Source organism: Rhagoletis zephyria, unplaced genomic scaffold, assembly GCF_001687245.7.
Source record: "Rhagoletis zephyria isolate East Lansing unplaced genomic scaffold, Rhagoletis_zephyria_1.1 Rzeph_scaffold_02752, whole genome shotgun sequence".
Taxonomy (NCBI): domain Eukaryota; kingdom Metazoa; phylum Arthropoda; class Insecta; order Diptera; family Tephritidae; genus Rhagoletis; species Rhagoletis zephyria.
The window spans coordinates 19,572-39,708 of record NW_016159836.1 but is presented as its reverse complement, the minus strand read 5'-3'; the positions used below and the strand labels follow the sequence as shown (position 1 = coordinate 39,708).

Genomic DNA, 20,137 nt, shown 5'->3' with positions numbered 1-20,137 from the left:
TTCTCAACCCATAAACGCTTGAGTAATAATTTAGCCGCCAAAAAAGTTGCATAAGTGTAGCGAAACAAAGAAACTATGATTAAAATGGTAATGAAGTATGTATGTGCGTGGTAAGTACACTAATAAGAGCTGTCTATGGGAAATATGTGCTTTAATTATCTAAAAATTACAATGTATGTACTTTATTTATTTAATAACACAAAGAGCAATAAAAATTATTTTAAATAAAAATAAAAAGAGTATAATGAAAGAAAACAATAGATACAAATTTTAAAGATTTTTACACTCATGGATATAGAAGTCCCATTTCACTCTTCGTTTTAGACTGTACCAGAAAAAAAAAAATCGCGGTGCACACAGGAAAGTATTTTTGCAAGGCATTTTCGCATCTCAAAGTGTGATACATCGATGATCTTGTCTTGAGGAGAATTGTTTTTTATTCCAAAGTTCGTTGCGCTCAATTACCCCATTGTAATACTTACCCAACAAACCTCAGTTATTATCAATCACCCTATCGTACCACCCAGTAAGGAAGTATTACGATTACTGCATAGGTGTCACCGAAAAAATTAAAAAAGGTTAGTTTAGCCAAAGAAAAAAATTTCGAAATTGCCTTGCAAAAATACTGTATTGGGCACTTTTCTTCTTTTTGTTTTCTTGTGAGATGATACGATCTAATGTGCATGCATGGTAAGTAATCTTTTTGTGTCATTTTTAATTACTTTCAACTTCCGCTAGAGATTACTTGCAGTATGAGAAAATTTATGGCAAAAATGTATAGCTATAATTTTAATTATTTACGCTTACGTCAACAACTATGCAATCACTGTCCCATTTCATATGCTTAAGGTGTTTCCGGTTTTATAAAGGAAATCTAAATTACAGCGAATTTATTTGTATGAATGTTTCCTTCATTTTTACCCCTTTTTTTTGTATAAATCTGGACTTCCTTACTTATAAGCGAAACTTAAGTTTTTTGTGAGATGCATAGGATTTCCGCGGCCGCGAACAGATTTTGGAATTTTTATTTGTTTTGTTTCATTAAATTTTTATGTAATGTTATTTTTAAAAGTGCAGAGAAAGTAGCAACGTTGAAGAAAATTGATTCTCTCGTTTATGTTAATTATTGTTACATAATAAAATCCAGTTGAAAACAATTACAGGGATCCTCTAAAGAGAAAAAATTTGCTAAAGTAAATGTTTAAATTTATAAAAAATTTTATTAAAACTTCAGTTTTTACAGGACTTTTAGATAAATGTTAGGTAGCAGTTTTATAACCCATTAATTTTAGTGCAATAAAGTACAAGTTTCAAGTGGCTAAGAACTCGCGTTCATTTTTAATAATTTTTTTTTTACTGACATTACCAGCACACTTTATGCATACGGAAGAAAATGCCCATAAGAAAATATTAGAAACACATACATATACACGAATTCTTTACGACTTGAAACTTGCACTAAAATTTAAGCAGCTATGGAACTGTATAACTGAATTTTTTCTAAAAATTAAATAAAACATAGTATATAATTTCGGTGAGAATTTGTTTATAATTTTTTTCTGTGAAATTTGGTTTTCATTTTGGAGGAATCCAACAATTGTATTCAACTAGTTTTTAGTTGTGTGACATTTATTAACTGGAACAGGAGAATGGATTTTCTTCATCATTGCTAGTTTCGCTGCACAAAAAAAATATCACCCCTATTGCGAGTGTCGACTGGCAGTAGAAAAACGACTATTAAGCGATTATCGATTATCGATGGTATTGTGAGTGTCGCTTAGTCGCTCAATTAGCGACTGTGAATACTTTTTAATCGCTCATCCTTCTATTGCTGTTTTTTAGTCGTTAGAGTTTGCGTTTATAAAATTTACATAAGAAAGTGGTACTATAATGGATAAAAAGTAAGTCAATTGAATTGGAAGTTGTAAAAAATTGTGAAATATACATATGTATGTACATATGTGTCTGAATTACAGATCAAAAATTGTAAGCAACAAAAGGCAACTTGCGCGGTTGGTCGAGCTGATGCAGGAGAGTGAGGACATAGGCAAAGGAATTTCCGTAAAGAGCAGGGGAGGAAGCTCCGCTTCTTTTGTGAAAGATATACAATATTTCTTGTGCATATAATTCCGGCTACGCCATCCACAGTGTTTTTGCGCAGAACCAACATCAAAGTTTACAAAATACTGCATAATTTATTAATTAACTAGTGCTCGGAAACTTGAAATCTTTATGTTAAATTAAAGTTTAATTCTTTCACTACACTTGTATGTTAAAGTTTTAAAACTCGGGTCACGCGTTTGGACACAAATACTCAACATCATTGTACAAATAACTAAACGGTACCGTATTTCTTAAACTTCCATAAAATTTATTAATGAGGAAAACAGCTTTTCCTGCAAATCCTGTAAAACCTAAAAACCTTGAAGCATCGGGAACGCAACTTCTATTCATAAAATTCACATATGTACATACACTTCATCTTCCAACTCCAAGGGATCCGACGAATCTCGCAATTCCCTCCTTGCTTTAGCCAACTCTACTAATCTATTAGCTTCCACATCATCTTCCTCATCACCAAACCATATTTCAACTGTGTCCATTTTTTAAATTTTATAATAAAAGCAATTATTTTAAAAATGATGTAAATGAAACATTAAAGAAACAAATGTAAACAAACAAACAGCTGTTTACAATTCCGTCAACCATTCACAATAGTACAAATTTTTATCGATCAAGTTACACAATAGCAAAATAAAAGATGATCGACTCGATCGACAAATTTCTATTCTACTGCCAGTCGACACTCGCAATAGGGGTGTATATATTAATATGTAAGAATCGGGCTTAAGAGGTATCTTCCACATTTTATTAGCTTTCATTAAAAAAGCAAAAAAAAAAAAAACAATCAAATCGGTTGACAAATTAAAGTCTATTTCGAACAGTAAATTCCAGTTTTGGACCACTGTACAATTTTATTCGTTGTTCAGTATTCTGTATTGTTCTCTATTCCCACGTCAGTCCGCTTTCGCCAATATCCGCCACTAATGTTGAGCACTTCTTTTAGCTCTGATACTCGCTATTTGATCTTCTGGTCCCGAATGGCGGCGTTAGTGAGCATTAGTGACACTCATTTCAAAATCTCATTTTCACCATTGCTGTGTGGTTGTCCACAGTACGCGACTTCATTAAATAAAGTTGCGGAAATGAAAAATGCTCGCTTCCATTTATCTAATAAATAAGTCTGTCTTTTATTTTGTACTTTTGAAAAATGTACATTCTATCTAAGAAAAATTGCTACAACTCACCCATACTTTTACAAACTAAATTAAGTTCAAGGATTGCAAAATGCATTTTTTCATAGTTTCTATTTTTACGCTTATTTTATTTTTCTATTTTTATATTGTATTTTCCGTCATTTTTGCCCCAATTTTAAATGACTTGCTGCACTACAGTTATTTGACTTAATGGCCCCCGTTATGAAATAAAACATAAGCGCAAAGATCAACGGTCAAATACCACTCATTATAATAGGGTGGTTCAAAAATGCATGTGAAAAAGTAAAGTCGGAATTTGTATGCTCTCGTCCCCTAGGATTGTTCTATACCGAAAAAATATACCCTTATTTTTTTTTAAATCCAAAAATATTAAGAGGTCGCTCAAAGCGCTCAAAGTTTTCCATATATTTTATATGGGAAAAAACTACTTTTCATTGAAATGGTATAGAGCTCTTGAAAATTAATATTTCTCGGTCGGAAAACTCTGGTTCTCTTCAGGAGACTTCCACTAACAATACTCGATTGTTTATTTAAGCATTGTTTGTTGCCTAAGATTTTTTATTTATCCCCACATTGCATTTACTGGAATTTTTCGAAGGCTTTTGGCGAGCTATAAAATATAGTCTCCTGAAGAGAAACGGAGTTTTCCGATCGAACCATATTGACTTTTAAGAATTCTATACAATTTCTTCGAAAAGTTGTTTTTGTGTTTTTTGTATAAAATACTTTGAAAACTTTGAGCGCTTTGAGCGACCTCGTAAATATATTTTGATTTCAAATTAAAAAATAGGGGTATATTTTTTCGGTATAGAACAATTCTAGGGGTGAGAGCATAAAAATTCCGACTTTACTTTCTCACATGAATTTTTGGACCACCCTAATGTATGTATATACAAACATGCATGTGCACTTATGTATGTAGATACAAATGCATAAACATATAAAGCGACCTGCTGCTAATTAGAATTAGTGTATATATACATACACATGTAAATACATATATTTTCGTATATTAGTCTTAATCCAAGGTAAATTAGGATTTTTCCCATCAATCACTTTTCTTACGTCGACTTTAGATGAAATGCATCTTTCATTAGTTAGTAACATTTAGCAACAGTAGCGATTCATTAAGCTTCTTATCGGTTTGCTGGTATTTAATTAAAATTAAATTTGCTACGCTAGATAAGTTACAAAAGCTAAAATTGCACTTTAAATATATGCATATGTGTATGTATGTTCTTACATTTGGATGTACATATGTATGCATTGCACTGACGTTGAAGTTTGCATTTAAGTTCTTACTAGATTGGAAATAAAATATTTTATGCTATGACCAATGTACATACTTGGAAATAACACGGTTCAACAAAATTTGGTCATATTTTATCTCAAGAATAGCGCCCACCTCATCTTATAGATTTTTTGATGCTGATTTAAAGTGCATTTGCAAAATGTTTCTACCACGTCCAGATTTTCAGAAAAAAACTGTTGAATTGTCGAAAAATGGCAAAAATACCAAATTTCCAAATTTTGTTTTCAAATAGAATTTGGGCGTAGTTTTTCCGAAAGAAAAAACCTCGTATTCATGAAAACCCAATTTGTCGGATGGATTCTACCTCATGTCGATGACTTGATCAAAAATGGGTGAAAAATTAAAAAAAAAAACTCAGCTCATCAATAGCATTCGCTTGTTTTACCACAAATACGAAAATCTCAATCTATGAATTTACTTTAAAAACAAAGTGATTTCATGAACAAATCAACATTAAAAAATCAATATTCCAGATTCATCATTAGCCAGTCTTTTGTTTCTTAACACTTTTCGCGTTCTGGAATGAAATCCTCAAACATTTTTTTTTTTTTTGGTGGATCGCATTATAATCGCCTTTCAAGGTCCAGCAATAGTGAGCAAGCATGCGGAGGTTTGGTTTCCTATACTACCACTTCTCCATAGCGACTATGTCCTGGTGGAATCGTTCGCCATGTTATTCGCTGCTTGTTTTTTTTTTACTAATTTTCCTTTTGTAATTGTTCACACCTTTCTATTCAACCCATCAACATGAGGTAGAATCCATCTTGCGAATTGGATTGGAAACTTATCATGAAAAGTGAATCACAAAAAGATGATTACGCAAATGCCTTGAAGTGAAACAGGAAAGGTTAGTGACTATGTATGTACATTGTACATGCATACGTACATACGTATATATGTAAATATATGCATATATATAAACAGAACTTAAATGAAACTATTAACGCTCATAAATAACTCAAGTTTTCCGGTTGAGCCACTTAACCACTCACTTAACGCACAAAGCGGCAAGTTTTGACATAGAAATTCTTGTGTGTTTATCTTAAATTTTTCCTAGCAGACTAGAAACAGTTAAGTTAAACAAATAGTATATGTATGTATGTACATTAGTCCGTACAAAAAAAAAAGTTGGCAATGCAACTTCGAATATCCCTGCAAAAATCGCGACTACTCCATGCATGCGTGTAAAGAGTACTCCCTAAGGACCAAGAAATACTCCAAAATTAACCATAATTCATATAAAAAAATATGGTCCAATTAACATTGCGATGTCCTAGGGCAGGACCATATACACCATCCCTGCATTACATCAAAGTAGCACAAAACTACTCCAACATATTAACAATGGCATTGTTGTTATATTTTTTCGTTTGTACACGCTTTTGTTCTTCACTTCTCAAATGCTTTTTCGAAATTAATAAAAATCAAAAACAAAAATTAAAAATTACGTTGCCTCTGACGTTGCCTCGAACCCGAACATGCTGGGAGCTCACAACTAACAGCGAGCATCTATACACGTTCAGCCACAGCCAGACATGCAAATGTGCTTTCAAATGCTCAACTTCAATGACATTTCGTTAAAACACGAGCAGTTATCGGGTAACAAACAATAAGCTGGCGCAGAGACACGAGTTGGTCCGCTACAGCATGACAGAGGAACACTTTTGTAAGTACTCCAATATACCACAAATGGACTACATGGTCCAACGATTTTTGCAGGGATAAAGTATCTCTGCAAGCCAATTTCGGAAAAGGGGGTTTTTTTCCAAACGTAGGGGTCGCCTGTTTACATTTTTCGTTATATCTTCGGCATTAACAGTCGGATCTTTAAGTATGATATATCGCTGTTTTTGTCGCAAGGAGACCATTTTTTTGGTTTCAAAGTTCATTGACATTGGAGTGCCTTGTTCTAGTATTTACCCACCAAATCTGGGTTCTTATCATCCTAACGTGCCACCCTAATGTCATGATAATTAAAGCTTGCCAAAAACCAGTCGCCAAAATACTTTGCAAAAATACTTACTTTAGACTGAGGGGTGTGCTGAGATTTTTTTCTTGTTTTGCTTATAAGGTGGCACGGTCTAATGATATTTTATTTTCAAATACTTATTATTCCCACTTAAGATATTTTAAATTTTTCTTATGTTGATTTCGTTTCTTCCAAAAAATATTGCCTTTGCACAGTGCACAATGTGTTTGATTTTACCCTCAATCCTATAAGAGGGCATGTTTTAGCCATCTTGTCCTTGTCTAGCTCTCGCATTTCATAATATTCCCGTTTTAAGCAACCATCTGATTTTCAGGGCAACCTTCTCCCCTTATAAAGCTTCACAGGGCGGAGAATGTGCTTTTTATGCCTTACAAGAGTGCGACATTTTAAGAAACGAACACAAAATTTTCACACCGTTTTCCTTTAAATTTATTTTAAAATCGAACACGAAAAGCGAAAGGGGTAGAAACGAAGACTCCATTACCTTAGCTAAGTGTTTATTTATTTTATTGTATTTTTATTTAATTTTAATTCTATTTTGTTTTACTCGATGGCGTGAAAGCCGATTAAAACTAAAGCAATCCGAAAACACATGGCTTTTTCCACATGGCTTATGATTAATCCTCTCTTCTAAAACAAAAAAAAAACAAAATGTTGCTCAGTAATTAATTTAAAACTAGAATACAAACCGGCAAATTATGACCATATAAACATAAACATTAACAAGAAATCCAAACACAGCCAGCAGAATTTGCATAAATTCAAATAGTCAAACTCATCGTAAAACGTGAAGTGGATTGGCACTTAAAGCCATCTTCGCTCTATTAGTAAGTAGGTACATATATATATGTATGCATGTAAGTACATAATTATAATCAGCAATTACTCAAAAAGAAAAAAAATATGTATTATTTATAGCAGAAGCCTTGTAAGTACTTACAAACCAAGTTGGTTCTAGGCCTCCACTTTATGAAATTTGTCAAGTGACGTTAAAGAAAATTGAAGATAAAGTTAAGATTCCTACGCATCTGTGCTACCGCAACAAATCAAATTTTAACTATGCATACCAATAGCGCGGTTCCCTCTTTAGTTTTCTGCAAAAAAAAAAAATATATATCAGTTTAATATTATACAAAGCAAAGAATCAGATATGTAAGCGTTATGCTCTGCCCGCCATTAGTTATTTGGGTCTATGAGAATTTTATTCTTTGTCTAGCTGTTGGAAGACAAAAGTTATGACGTAAATACTGACAGCAAACACAAATGGCAAAGCTTTTTTTATTTTTATTAAAATTATGCAGATTTTAAATTTGAATATATTTTTATTTTAATTAAGTGCGCAAAACAAACAAACGACAAGCTAACAAAAGGCGTAAGTGCGCAAACGCAGGGCTCTCCTGAAGTTTTGAGTTAAAACTGTAAATAAATATATTTCGCATAGTTTAGTGTGGGCTTTGACGCACGTTTGAAATACGTAAATATATTCGTAGAGTAGGTAAATAATTATTACTGAAATTATTTAAAATATTTAACTCATTCCAGTGGAATAAATTTTTGCGTGAAAAGAGCAGCTACACAGCCCAACCAAATTGTAACCACTGCAAGCGGCAAATCTCCGAGTGTATTTCTGCCATGAAAAACAGCTTCTCAAAAAAATACAATCACAGTCATGTGTGTGACAGCATCAAGGCGCACGCCACAAATCGGAGGAGAAGCTCGGCCAAACACGAAGCCTTGCTTCGCCAATACGCGCAAAACGGCTAAAGACAAACTATATTTGCTGACATTAAAATTTTTACTTTAGAAGAATTGGTCAATGAACAGAACGATAGGTTGTATGCTCTGTCATCACGACATGCGTCCCAACTCGATTCTGTGATGGTTTCAAAAAGACCCAGCTCCAGCTTATAAGGCAAAATCGCAACGAAATTATATTCCGAACTTCATTTCCACGGCAGGTGGGATCCGTTGTGGAAATCATGGCTTGCCCTACTCGGCATTCAAGTTTTGAATTTTTGAAGCGCGCCCTTGTCCGAACTGTGTAAAATTGCCCAATGCATGGGATGCGTACTGTAATCGATGAGTGGCCGAGCCATCTTCCCCTCTGATGGGAGACAAATGGAGGCCATTTCGAATTTGGTGTTCCATAGCCATAATACGAGAATAAACAACGCAAGCGATCATGGTCAAAGAACGTCGGACGTCCACAAACGACTTCAAAGTTTTTATTGACGACAAACAAGGTGATGTTGAGTGTTTGGTGCGATTGAAAGGGCATTGTCAATTATGAACCGCTAAAAAGTAGCTAAACGATAAATTCGGTCCTCTACTGACGACAACTCGATCAAGAAAGCAATCAAGAAAGACCGACCGGAAGTGAAAGATGTTATGCTCCATTATAACAATGCCAGGTTCAACCCAGTTGTACTGACCCAATGCAACAATGGAACAAATTGAGGGAAAATTTCTCTGCAAACCCTTTTCATAGTAAAAAATTGCTGGCCTGAAAATCGCTTGGTCAAGTTTTTCAACGATAAACCACAGAAGTTCTACACGATGGAGTTAGCCGAAAATTGGCAAAAATCCATATCATATCATAATGGCCATCATGTACTTGAATAATGAAGAAGACTTTTATATGACCCAATATAACAGAGTAAATATTAAACATAACGAAAGCTTCCAGCTTTCCATTTTTCTTTTACTTTAAATAATTTTGACAAAAATCTTTTAGAATGGAAAAAATACACACTAGCCAAACAACTAAGTTTGGTTAAAAATTTACGAAAGGGGTAAACCTGCTCTCCACTACATTCCATACATACATACTTAGGTAGTTATCACTCCTCCCACCGCTACCTATAAAATAAATGTAAAACCGGTGCAAATCAGCTAAAACCTTGACCTACATACGCTATTCCCATATTAAAAGCGCTCAAAAGCTCAGCTCAATTCACTCAGTAACTCAATAAAAGCTTGAGTGAAAATACGCTTACACTTTTTAAGATTCCAAACGACCTTGTCTCTCTCAATTTTGATTTCCTTGAAATGAGAGATGACCTTCATTAATTTTTATTTTCTCTCACATACTCGCATCCGTTATATTAGCAGAGAACGTTTATAAATGTTCTCTGATATTACCGTCGATGTTGATTTGTTTAAGTTTTATAAAAAAATGTACTTTAAACAAAAAGCTTTACTTAAAAAAAAAGAAGAGTATGTTAGCTAAAAATTTTATGAATTTGAGAAAAAAAAAATTTGAATTAAATCATTTTATATACGAATGCTTGTTATTTGTATAGAACCAAAAATATACAAAGTTTTCTGAACGAATTATCTACTTTATTTTTTAAGTTTTATGTAAATACAAAACAGCCTAGTATAACCTAATCTCTCGCTTCTGACATCTTATTATTTTAGACTACTTCTTCTCTTTGTCTCAAATATATGTATTTCACTTTCTTGCACATCACTCATCTGCCACGGAGATTCCAATGACTTCAGCGTGAACCCGATGACCCTAAAATTGCGATCGTTGCAATTCAATTGTAATAAATAAACACTCAAAAAAGCTCACGATTTTCAGTGTACATTACACAACAGCGAAATACCCAACAAACTGAACCCACCCAGCGAACTTCACGCCATGGCTCGTGTATGTAAATAGTAGAATTGAAAAACCCGAAATTTGTATGTTTTAAATATTTTTCAAATTATTTATTCTTATTCTCTTGATTTTATTGTTTGTTTATTTTTTTCTGATTGTGGAAATATGAATATTAATTGTTTGCTGATAACTGTACATAGAACTGGTTTTTGTGTCAACTCGTTAAATTTCATTTAGTTTACGTTGATCAAAAAAAAAACACTGCAAAAATAAACAAACGTTATATATATATATATCTAAAAACAAATAATTATACAAACACGTAATTCTTTTCGTTCTACTAATTTAAATAAATAATACATTATATATGATTCTTAATACTATACTATGTATACTAGTAGGTTTTTATGTAGGTACAGCGATTTTTATAAATAGTAAAACAATACATTGCTGCACACAATTCACTTAGATCCACTACTCACAAATATCACAAAATTTCATTTCGTATATCGAAAAACACCTAATTAAAATTTTATTTGAGTCGAGCTCAAAAGTCGAATACTCAAACCATATCTATACAGCTCGTCAAACAAGTCCCGTTCGCCGCCACTCATGCGCGGAATTTCGCGCATGCTCAGCGCCGCCGCTAATGACAGCCAACGTGCGCGATTTGCGTCACAGCACTTTCACGCCCCGCCCATTGAATCACAGGTCCAATATGGGAAGTGCAGCTTAAGCTTAGCTTAAAAATCAAAACATTTTTTGAATTTTTACTTAGAAAATATTTTCACAATTTTAAGCAATAAATACTAATCAAAATCACTAATTAAAGCTTTGTTTTCAGTCAGTCCAAACTCAGAAGTTTTTCAACACCCCTTCAAAATGTGTTTTTTTTTTTTTTGTGTTTCTAATTCCCCACCCAACGCTTGCGCCACACGTTCGCCCAAAGTTACACAATATTATCGTTAACACGCAACGCACTGCGAACTTGTGGCGCTTGTTGTGGTATCTGCACCGCAGCCACCTGTTGTAAGCGTTGCACCATTGGTGCCTGCTGCGCTGGCCATTGCCATTGGTTTTGTGCTTGCACCCGCACCCCAATTTTCCCCGTTTTCGCCTCGATCCAATCCAGATAGTAGGTGACACGCGTAAAGCCACCGGGTATATTTGTTTCACAACCATCAGCTGGTCCGAAGCTTGTGATGCCCACAACTATTTGAGTATTCTTCAGCACCAGCGGACCGCCGGAGTCACCAGAGCAAACGGTTTCATCGCGCAGACCTTTTGCACAGAGTACGCCATTCGTAATGACGTCGAATTCGTTGGCACACTCCTGATTTGAGATCACGCGCAGTTCGGTGTATTGCATAGGATTGTAATTGGATAGCTCGCTGTTGGCACCCCAGCCGGTGGCTACCACTTTGGCGCCGGTGAGTGCGTCTTTGCGGCTGAGATATGGCAGCGTGGCGGGTTGTATGCGCTGTGTAAAGGCTACATCGACCGGCAGCTTGATGAGTGCGATGTCATTGGCGGCTGTTTCGGGATTGAAGCCTTCGTGTGCGATGAATTTGTTGGAACGCAGCACTAGACGGCCCGTTTCGGGTGTATCTTCAACGGTGAGTGCGCCCAGGTAGATGTCGAAATGTGTGACGCCCATGGTGCAGTGGCCAGCGGTAAGTATCCAGCGCTGATCGAGCAAAGTGCCACCGCAGAGGATGCGTTTGCGCCACAATTGCTTGCCGATTAACATCACTTGGTAGGGAAACTTTTCGATGCGTCCATATTTCGATTGGCCAATGGAGAAGCCTTGCACCATCGGCGGCCCGCTGAGGGCGCACAGTGACACATAGCTGAGTAGTACAGCTAATAATGTTCTTGGTAAACTCATTGTCTTTTAAATTTAGATAAATATTTTGTTTGTCGAAATATTTTTTTTTGCAATTTGTGCGTTTTTTTTTGTCTGCTACTTCACTTTTACATGCACTTCTTTTTTTGAAAAAAATGTTAAGGTTCTTTTTCTTACTGAAAATATTTGTATTGCAAATCAGTTAACACAGTTCAAATATTCCGTTTAACGGCTTTCACTTTGGTTGTCCGTTGTGTTTCTTTCACAAGGTCTTCTCGCCTCAAACTCTCGCTTAAATCTAAGCTCATTCTAACTAAGACGTGAAATTTTATTTCGAAAACTCACTGAAATCCGCTAAAATTTGCCGGTTGCTTTTTGTTGCGCCATTTTTTTATTATCTCTTATTTTTGTTTGTTGTTCGCTGCTGCCTACTAACTTTTGAAATATAAACTCGCGCGACCAGTAAGTGCTCACCGCGCTGCCGCTCTGTTCGGTAGCGTTAAACGCAAGCGCAAACGTGAGCACTGACTTGCGCCCGAAGCGCGGCGTTGATAACAAACAAGTTCGACAGCGCGATTGCCACTACAATCGTTTTGTTTTCTATTTTCTCCTGTCTGTTTTTCGGCAATATCATCAATCCATCTATTGTTGCTGTGTTGTGAAAAGAAATTTTGCGAATTTTCTTCAGGAGGATCAGTGCCTAAAGTTAATTTTTTAAGCCAAAAACTACCAGAGCAGACGGGAACAGGTCCCTAAATGAAATGCCTAAGCAGTTTGCTATTCACTTGCTATGGGTTATGGTTCTATAAGGGTAGGTCTACAGGCCTAGAGGGTGAACGAACTTGCAAGAAAAGGCACATCGGTTCGACTATCGACTTCTTGGAAGCTGTTAAATATGCGTATTCTAATGGATTATTTCTTAAACAGGCAAGTAATACCTAGGTGTACGCGACTTTCAGTAAGCCGAAACTTGCCAGAATGGAAGGGAAACGTTCAAAGAGTCTCGCCATGCTGGGCACATGGGACTTATCTACGGCCGTGAGTGTGCTAACAGGCCATATTGCTATCGGAAGACATGCGGAGGGTTTGGGAGTCTTTAGAAGAAGTATAATGCTCATGGACTCGGAAATATAGGAATACGAAAACCATTAGCATTCGGTGATAGTTTGATTAGGACCTAGGTATGCTGATGTAGCCCCTGGAAGTTGCTTCATTCTGGCCTACAGTCTCAACGCCGTTAAACTTATAAAGTTTTACGCCAACTCCCAATGGCGATTGTATTTTTATGAGAAGCTGTGTTTCAAGGCAGAATATACTACTCGGAGGTTTGCCATTGCCTGCCTAGGGCAACCGCTTTGAGAAAAACTTGTTGTTTTATTTTTTGATGTCGGTCGGAATTGGGATCGAACCTGCGGAATGGTAGCGCACACCGCTAGTCACTACACCATAGCGGCCACCAATATTATTAGAATCTTTTAAAAATTGTCTTCCAGTTTCAGATTTTAAGCATCTGGTCACCTTAAAAGAGCTACGCGACAATAGATAGCAACTAACGGAATTAAAACAAAAACAATCATTGATAACACGCAAATTCCCAGTCTTTCAATGCGAGCTATCGCCTCATATTCATTCGCACAATACAATACAAAAATTTCACCACCTAGCTGGCGCCAATGGCAAAAAAAACACAAAATATTTCCAAAACAAAAAAAATGCTAATCACTATTCAGAGCATAGAATCTATATAAAGTATTCAAAAGCGTTGTCAACAATCCGCAAAAAAAAAACAGAATCCGCCATCTGATAACAATCGAAACTCCTCTGAGCTAAAGATAAATTTTTAGAATAATCAAACTATGGTCAACACAGGAACCCGTGCCACACGTCATGCAGAACTTCGCACTTATTTTTCATTTACGATATAAGAAAACAAACAACTGACGTCAATTGACTACTTATTTATGGCTCAGGATGTGAATGCCTTTTCAGGCATCCAGTGACAAAATTCCAGTGACTGTTTTAATTTTTCTAGGCTATAAATTAGGAAAACACCAATATTAATTAGGACGACAATTCGAGAGTAAAACTGGTCGCGGCGGCAGACTGGAGCCGTCGAGCGTCGAGAGGAATAACACTGAGACCGTTGAAAGTCTTAATACAGAGCTTGTGTGACAAATTCTTAATTAATTGGAACAACGCGCGAGACCAGTTTATCAACATCAACAAGGGGAGAAAAACAAATGCTTATATACTTATGTATTGACCATTCAACGAAATTCCATGAATACACTCATTCACTCACTGGCCGCTGAAATAAAAAGATACGATCGACGTCACTGTTCGCAAATAAAAATTATCTGCGACTTATCGTCAATACTTATTACATATGGATGTGAACTTTGTCCCCAACGCACAGTGTTTTGGTTTTGATTGAAATGAGAGAATTTGCACTTATGCTATTATTATGGGATAATTCCAGACGTAATCTGCTGGCTCTATTCGCCACACCATTAGGTTAAGGAGCACTGGGTTTCTATTTAACCTGGGGTATGGGTTTGAAGCTTCGACTTCATACCTCAGTAAACTGATCAGTGCGTTCCGATACTAACTCCGGATGGTTCCACCTCTACGCATATCCCTCCGATTAGTGAGTAGGAGAAAGGAAGTCTTTGGAACTGAGGTCCGATAAACATATGCGCGGTTGGATCGATTTTAGGCATCCGAATATCTGCAGCGTGTTTCAAGCAGAGGTAAATACTTACTCTGATAGCCAGCGGCAATCGGGACTTTAGAATCGCTTATGGTGAGATCGGAGCTGGTACAGTAATGGCTCACTTCTCTCTCAGTCGCCTCGAAATAAGTACTTCCAAATTAAGTTGATTTGGATGCCAGAGCCAGGTTACAAGGGTTACAAGTTACAGGGCAACCGTGAGCTTAAGCTCAAGACTTTGTACTGAAAATCGAGTCGGTCCTGAAGCTCACTTTCTATGCATGATTCCCAATGTTTTTTTTTTTGCATTGAAAGCATGACAAGTTGAGTTGGAAATGACGAGTTTCGACAAATCATGCTTTCGCTGCACAAAAACTTGCTCAGGTTAATCAATAAAAAAAATTTGTTTTACATAGGAATGCTACCGGTGTATGCACATATGTCTGTTGGTGAATATGTAGGATGTATGTATGTATATGAATGGTATGACTTTTCCCTTCTCTCTTTTTCGCGCTCCTCTTTCTTTGTTTCTCCATTTTTGATCACTGTTATTAAATTTTTGGCCAACTAATACGTTTTTTTTGTGTTTAACGGATTCCCCATTGATTTTGTCATAACATCTTTATTGATTTTTTTACGGCTCATTTATTGAGTGTTCTCTTCATCTACAACTACAATGAAACCTCGATGTACTGAACCCTGATAAAACGTAAAACTCGGTATAACAAAATTCGTTGTTGCGAAATTGTCCCTACAAAGATGCCCTATACATATAGCGTAAGAATTATCAGCATGAAAACCTTCGGAATATATTGACGGTCAAAGTCCCGTTGCTTTATTCAATATCAAAAAAAAATTTACTGGCTTTCACTGAAATTTTGCAAAAGAGCGTAACCACACGAGAGAGCTGCAAATGGTTGCAAGTAAAAATTTGACTAGCAGAAAATTGCAGGCGTCAAATAAAAAAAGAACGTTTAAAACTTGTGTCGTCTTGACGCAAAAATATTGAGAATTAATTTACATAAGTTTTTTTCCTTATTTCCTCTACAGTTTCTGTAGCCAAAAGGATGCGTGTTCGACTGCCAACAACATGAGTTCAAACCCTGTGGCACGGACACTTATTCTTCTGTTTTAATTTAATTAATGAAAATTTTGATGAATAATTGATATCAAAAGAAGAGTTTTTGCTTTTTATGACGATGGAAAATATTTCCCGGCAAAAATTGAAATGTCACGCCAAAACTTGCAAGTTTTACTGGTTTTACGTTCAATTACTAAGTATTTCTGATAATTCTTTATTCCTCACAATTTTATGTTTAGATACGCTCTCGCTACTGGTACTAACTGGAAATGTTATTGAACAAACCTAATATTAAAATTTTGCATTTTTCATGGCATCGAGGTTTTGATATTCCATATGTAAATGTAGCGAAACTATATACATAACGAAGCATTTGATAAACACCTGAAACTTCTTTTTATCAAGGTTCCACTGTACATAGTTTTATTGTTATGTGAATTTGAATGAATTTACATACCTACATACATACATAGCCATGCAGCACATACAAAAAATGTGCTATCTCATTTTGTCAAAGCGTTTAAAGTTAAAACGAAATCAATCGATATTTTTAGAATATGAATTGTCACTAATTTCTGCCGAATTTCCTTGGAACTTGAGTTGAAAAATGTGTAGATAATCAGCAGGCGGATTTCGCGCCTAATTGATTTTTTTATATACTGCATACATATTTAGGTACATCATTATGCACATACATAGCTGTAAATTATTTATTCGCATGTCTAACTCCAGGATATTCATTAAACTGCTTGGGGCAAAGGTGTGAAACGGTTAAAATCAAACTAAAATATCATAAACCACAACAATTGTTTACTCAAGCAAACGTAAGCAGACAATGTTGTGAGGAATTTTGACTAATTAGTTGCTCAACTTGATTCTAATACGTCGCTACAACGTACTTTGAAGAAGAAAATCTTATTTACATACATATGTATATTAGGGTGGTCTAAAAATACAGGTGAAAAATTAAATTGGGAATTTTTATGCTCTCACCCCCTAGGATTGTTCTATACCGAAAAAAGTAGGTATACCCCTATTCTTTTATTTTAGAATCAAAAAATATTTAGAGACCGCTCAAAGCGCCCAAAGTTTTCCATTTATTTTGTATGGGGGAAAAACAACTTTTCATAGAAATGGTATAGAAAATAGATAAAAATCAATATGTTTCTACCAGAAAACTCTGTTTATCTGTAGGAGACTCCCGACAATAATACCCAATTGTTTTTTTTTACCATTTTTTCATCGCAACTTTAATTTATAGGTCAGCCAAAAACCCACAGAAACCCCGAAAAATGCAATGGGGCGACCAATAAAAAAGCGTAAGTATTAAAAAATGGTTAAATAAACATTGGAGTATTATTATTGAAAGTCTCCTGAAGAGAACCAGAGTTTTCTGATCGAAAAATATAGATTTTCATAAATTCTATACCATTTCCACAAAAATTTTATTTTTCCCATATAAAAATACATGGAAACCTTTGAGCGCTTTGTGCGACCTCTAAATATGTTTTGATTTCAAAATAACAAAAATAGGGGTATACTTTTTTAGATATATGTAGAACAATCCTAGGGGGTGAGAGCATTATAATCCCGACTTTACTGTTTTCGGACCACCCTAATCCATATAAAATTATCTAAAGTGTGCTAATTGCGCAGGAATCCCTACCAACGTTGGCGCCAAACTTTCAACGTACCGCTTAGTGTCGCAGTAAAACGAATTAATAATCCCTGCTACATTCCTTTTCGGCATCTTCATATTTAATTAACACCAACGAAATTGGTAAAAAGTTTGTTGACTTCGCCAAGGTCACTTTGATGCCTGTCAGGTTGAGTGACACTTGGAGTATGTAATTGAATGTATGCCTGTATTTGCTTTCACGTTTTGGAGTTCTAAATCCAATTCCAGTGGATCAATCGAAAAACCGAATATATCAACGTCTTGTGTTCAAAAAAAAAAAAACAAAAAAAAACAATTAATTAGCAAAAAATTAACTCGGTTTCGCAGTCTATAAACATTCATCATAAATGGTGGCAGGCGATCTCGATGTGTAGCTAATCACTAGTCGTCACTCAAACACGTACAGTGAATGTGGGCAACTTTTTTGATGGATACTTTACTTCAATGTACATACAAATCAAATGTATTTAGTTAAACGTTGCCACATAAAAATGTTGAATTGACTTTTGCTTGCCCATAAAGGAGACTATGTAGTTTGTAGTAACTACTAATTAAAGAATTGGCGTTAATGGTACCCATTATTGCATTTAAGGCATTATTTTATTACGCAACTAGAACTGCCATTTAGATAAGTAGGTAATGAGCTAAGAACAAGAGTGGTATATATGACCATACACATAAGCGGTGTTGGATAGGTGAATGGGAACGGCTACTCCGGTCAGTAAGAGCAGCAGCTCACCAAGGCCATAAGTAAAAGTCACAGGAAACTAACGCAGATTTATTTGTAAATTTTTGCATACCAGAATTTAAATTCGAGTACCTCTGATGAATCACTGCGTTGTTTGCACTATCGCTCTTTTAGAAGGATAATCCTATATGCATGTCGCGGGCTGGTCTTATACATATAGTGTGATTCAATAAGACCGTAATTCGAAGAAGTGCCCGACGAGTCCGCCAGTCCCAAAACCACGCCAAACAGTGACTGGTTCTGGTGATTATGATTTTTTTTTTTTTTTTAATCGTCATTGTTACATGGATCTCTTCTACGCGTTGCTCAGCTGAGTATAGTTCCATGAAGAAGTTCGCCAAAGCCTGTAATACCACTTGTTTGAAAAAAATAAATAAATTGAAAAATACAATTTTAACATATCACAAATAGCACCGTGCGAAGTCAATTTTTCACAACACAAAAATCAATATTTTCGGGAAACTATGAGCCAAATATAGTAAAACCGAATTTTGAGTTTTTCTCCCTAATGCCAGGACTTTTTTAGGACTTTGAAATTTTAATTATATGGTTAAATAAAAAATATTTAAAAAAATATGAAATTTGTTAGTGCATAAGGACAAACAGTTATTGAAAATTAAGGGATAATATGCATAGCGGGACATATTCACATAAATAAGCGAAATGTTCATACAAAAGATGAAAATTTGTGCACAAGAAAATTAACAAACACAACTTGATTAGGAATTAAACTTGCATAGGGCACCTTGGTCGGACAAGACATGAATCCTTCAAAAAAATTCTTTAAATTTCCATCCAAAAATTTTCAAAACTTTAGCACGCGATCGGTCGTTATCTAAATAAAGAAAAAATAGTGTTGCCCTATAAAATAGCTGCAGTTTAAAGTGTCCTTAAACTGTCACTGCAAATCAGTTCTGCAGTTTGAGCTTTGTTTAAATTTAAACTCAGTTTAAACTCGCTCTGAAAACTGGCCCTTAGAACATTTTTGAGCGAAATGGGGTATGGTTTAGATCCGATCATTGGATCATGAAGAAATTATCGGTAGTCTTAAATTTTTATATGAGAATTGAAGTCGTTTTTGTGTTTTGCTTAAAAATTACTTGTTGATTTTTCGTTTTAACAAAACAAATAAACCTGGCATTAATTTAATTTATTAATTTAGAAAGCTACCTCACTTAATAATGGATTTATATCTTAGTTGATTGTCTAAATAAATAATTAATAATTACTTGAATGCTTTGAAATGAGTTTATTTTGTTGTCGATCAAAACAAAATTTGCATATTTTGGGATATTCCCAGTGGAAAGGAAAGTGCAATGTAGAGATTTTTTTTGCAACTTTTTTTTTGTTATAAATCAGTATTCCATAGCAGTTTTGAAGCTCTGTTTGATTGATGCAAAAGTCGCAAGCAGTAACAAACAATATTTAATTTATGTATGTACGTCGGTATATGACCGCACTTAATCACATATACAAACATATGTACGTACATACATCAAAAGACTTAAGAGACAAACCCGATTTAGCCTTTCAATCAATTTAGAAGAATTAATTATTTGCGCATGTATAGTTCAATCGATCAGCTTATTTTAATTACAAAAAAATATAATTGTATACCCAAAATCCTCATAAATGCAACAAAAAAATTAATTAACGTATCTGAGACGTCACGTCCCATGACAGCTTCAATCAAGACTTGACATCTCCACAGCTTGCTACTTTTTAAATGAGAACATTAACCTGCGAGCAAAAGAGCGAACGCTTAGTTCATTCACTTGTTGGACGCTTCAAATATTTCCAAACATTTGTTTTTGTGCGTCTCAGTGGAGAAAAGCTAACTTTTAGATTGTTATTTAAGAGCTATTTAGTTTCACGCGAAAGTGGTTT

The 20,137-nt window shown here is 35.2% G+C and overlaps 1 protein-coding gene across 1 annotated transcript; it reads right to left on the bottom strand.

The window, feature by feature from the left end:
• Positions 1–11,136: 11,136 nt before the first annotated feature.
• LOC108367641 (brachyurin-like) lies at positions 11,137–12,075 on the bottom strand. The gene has a single exon (XM_017622315.1). The coding sequence runs from the start codon at positions 12,073–12,075 to the stop codon at positions 11,137–11,139; it is 939 nt and encodes a 312-aa protein (XP_017477804.1).
• Positions 12,076–20,137: the final 8,062 nt, after the last annotated feature.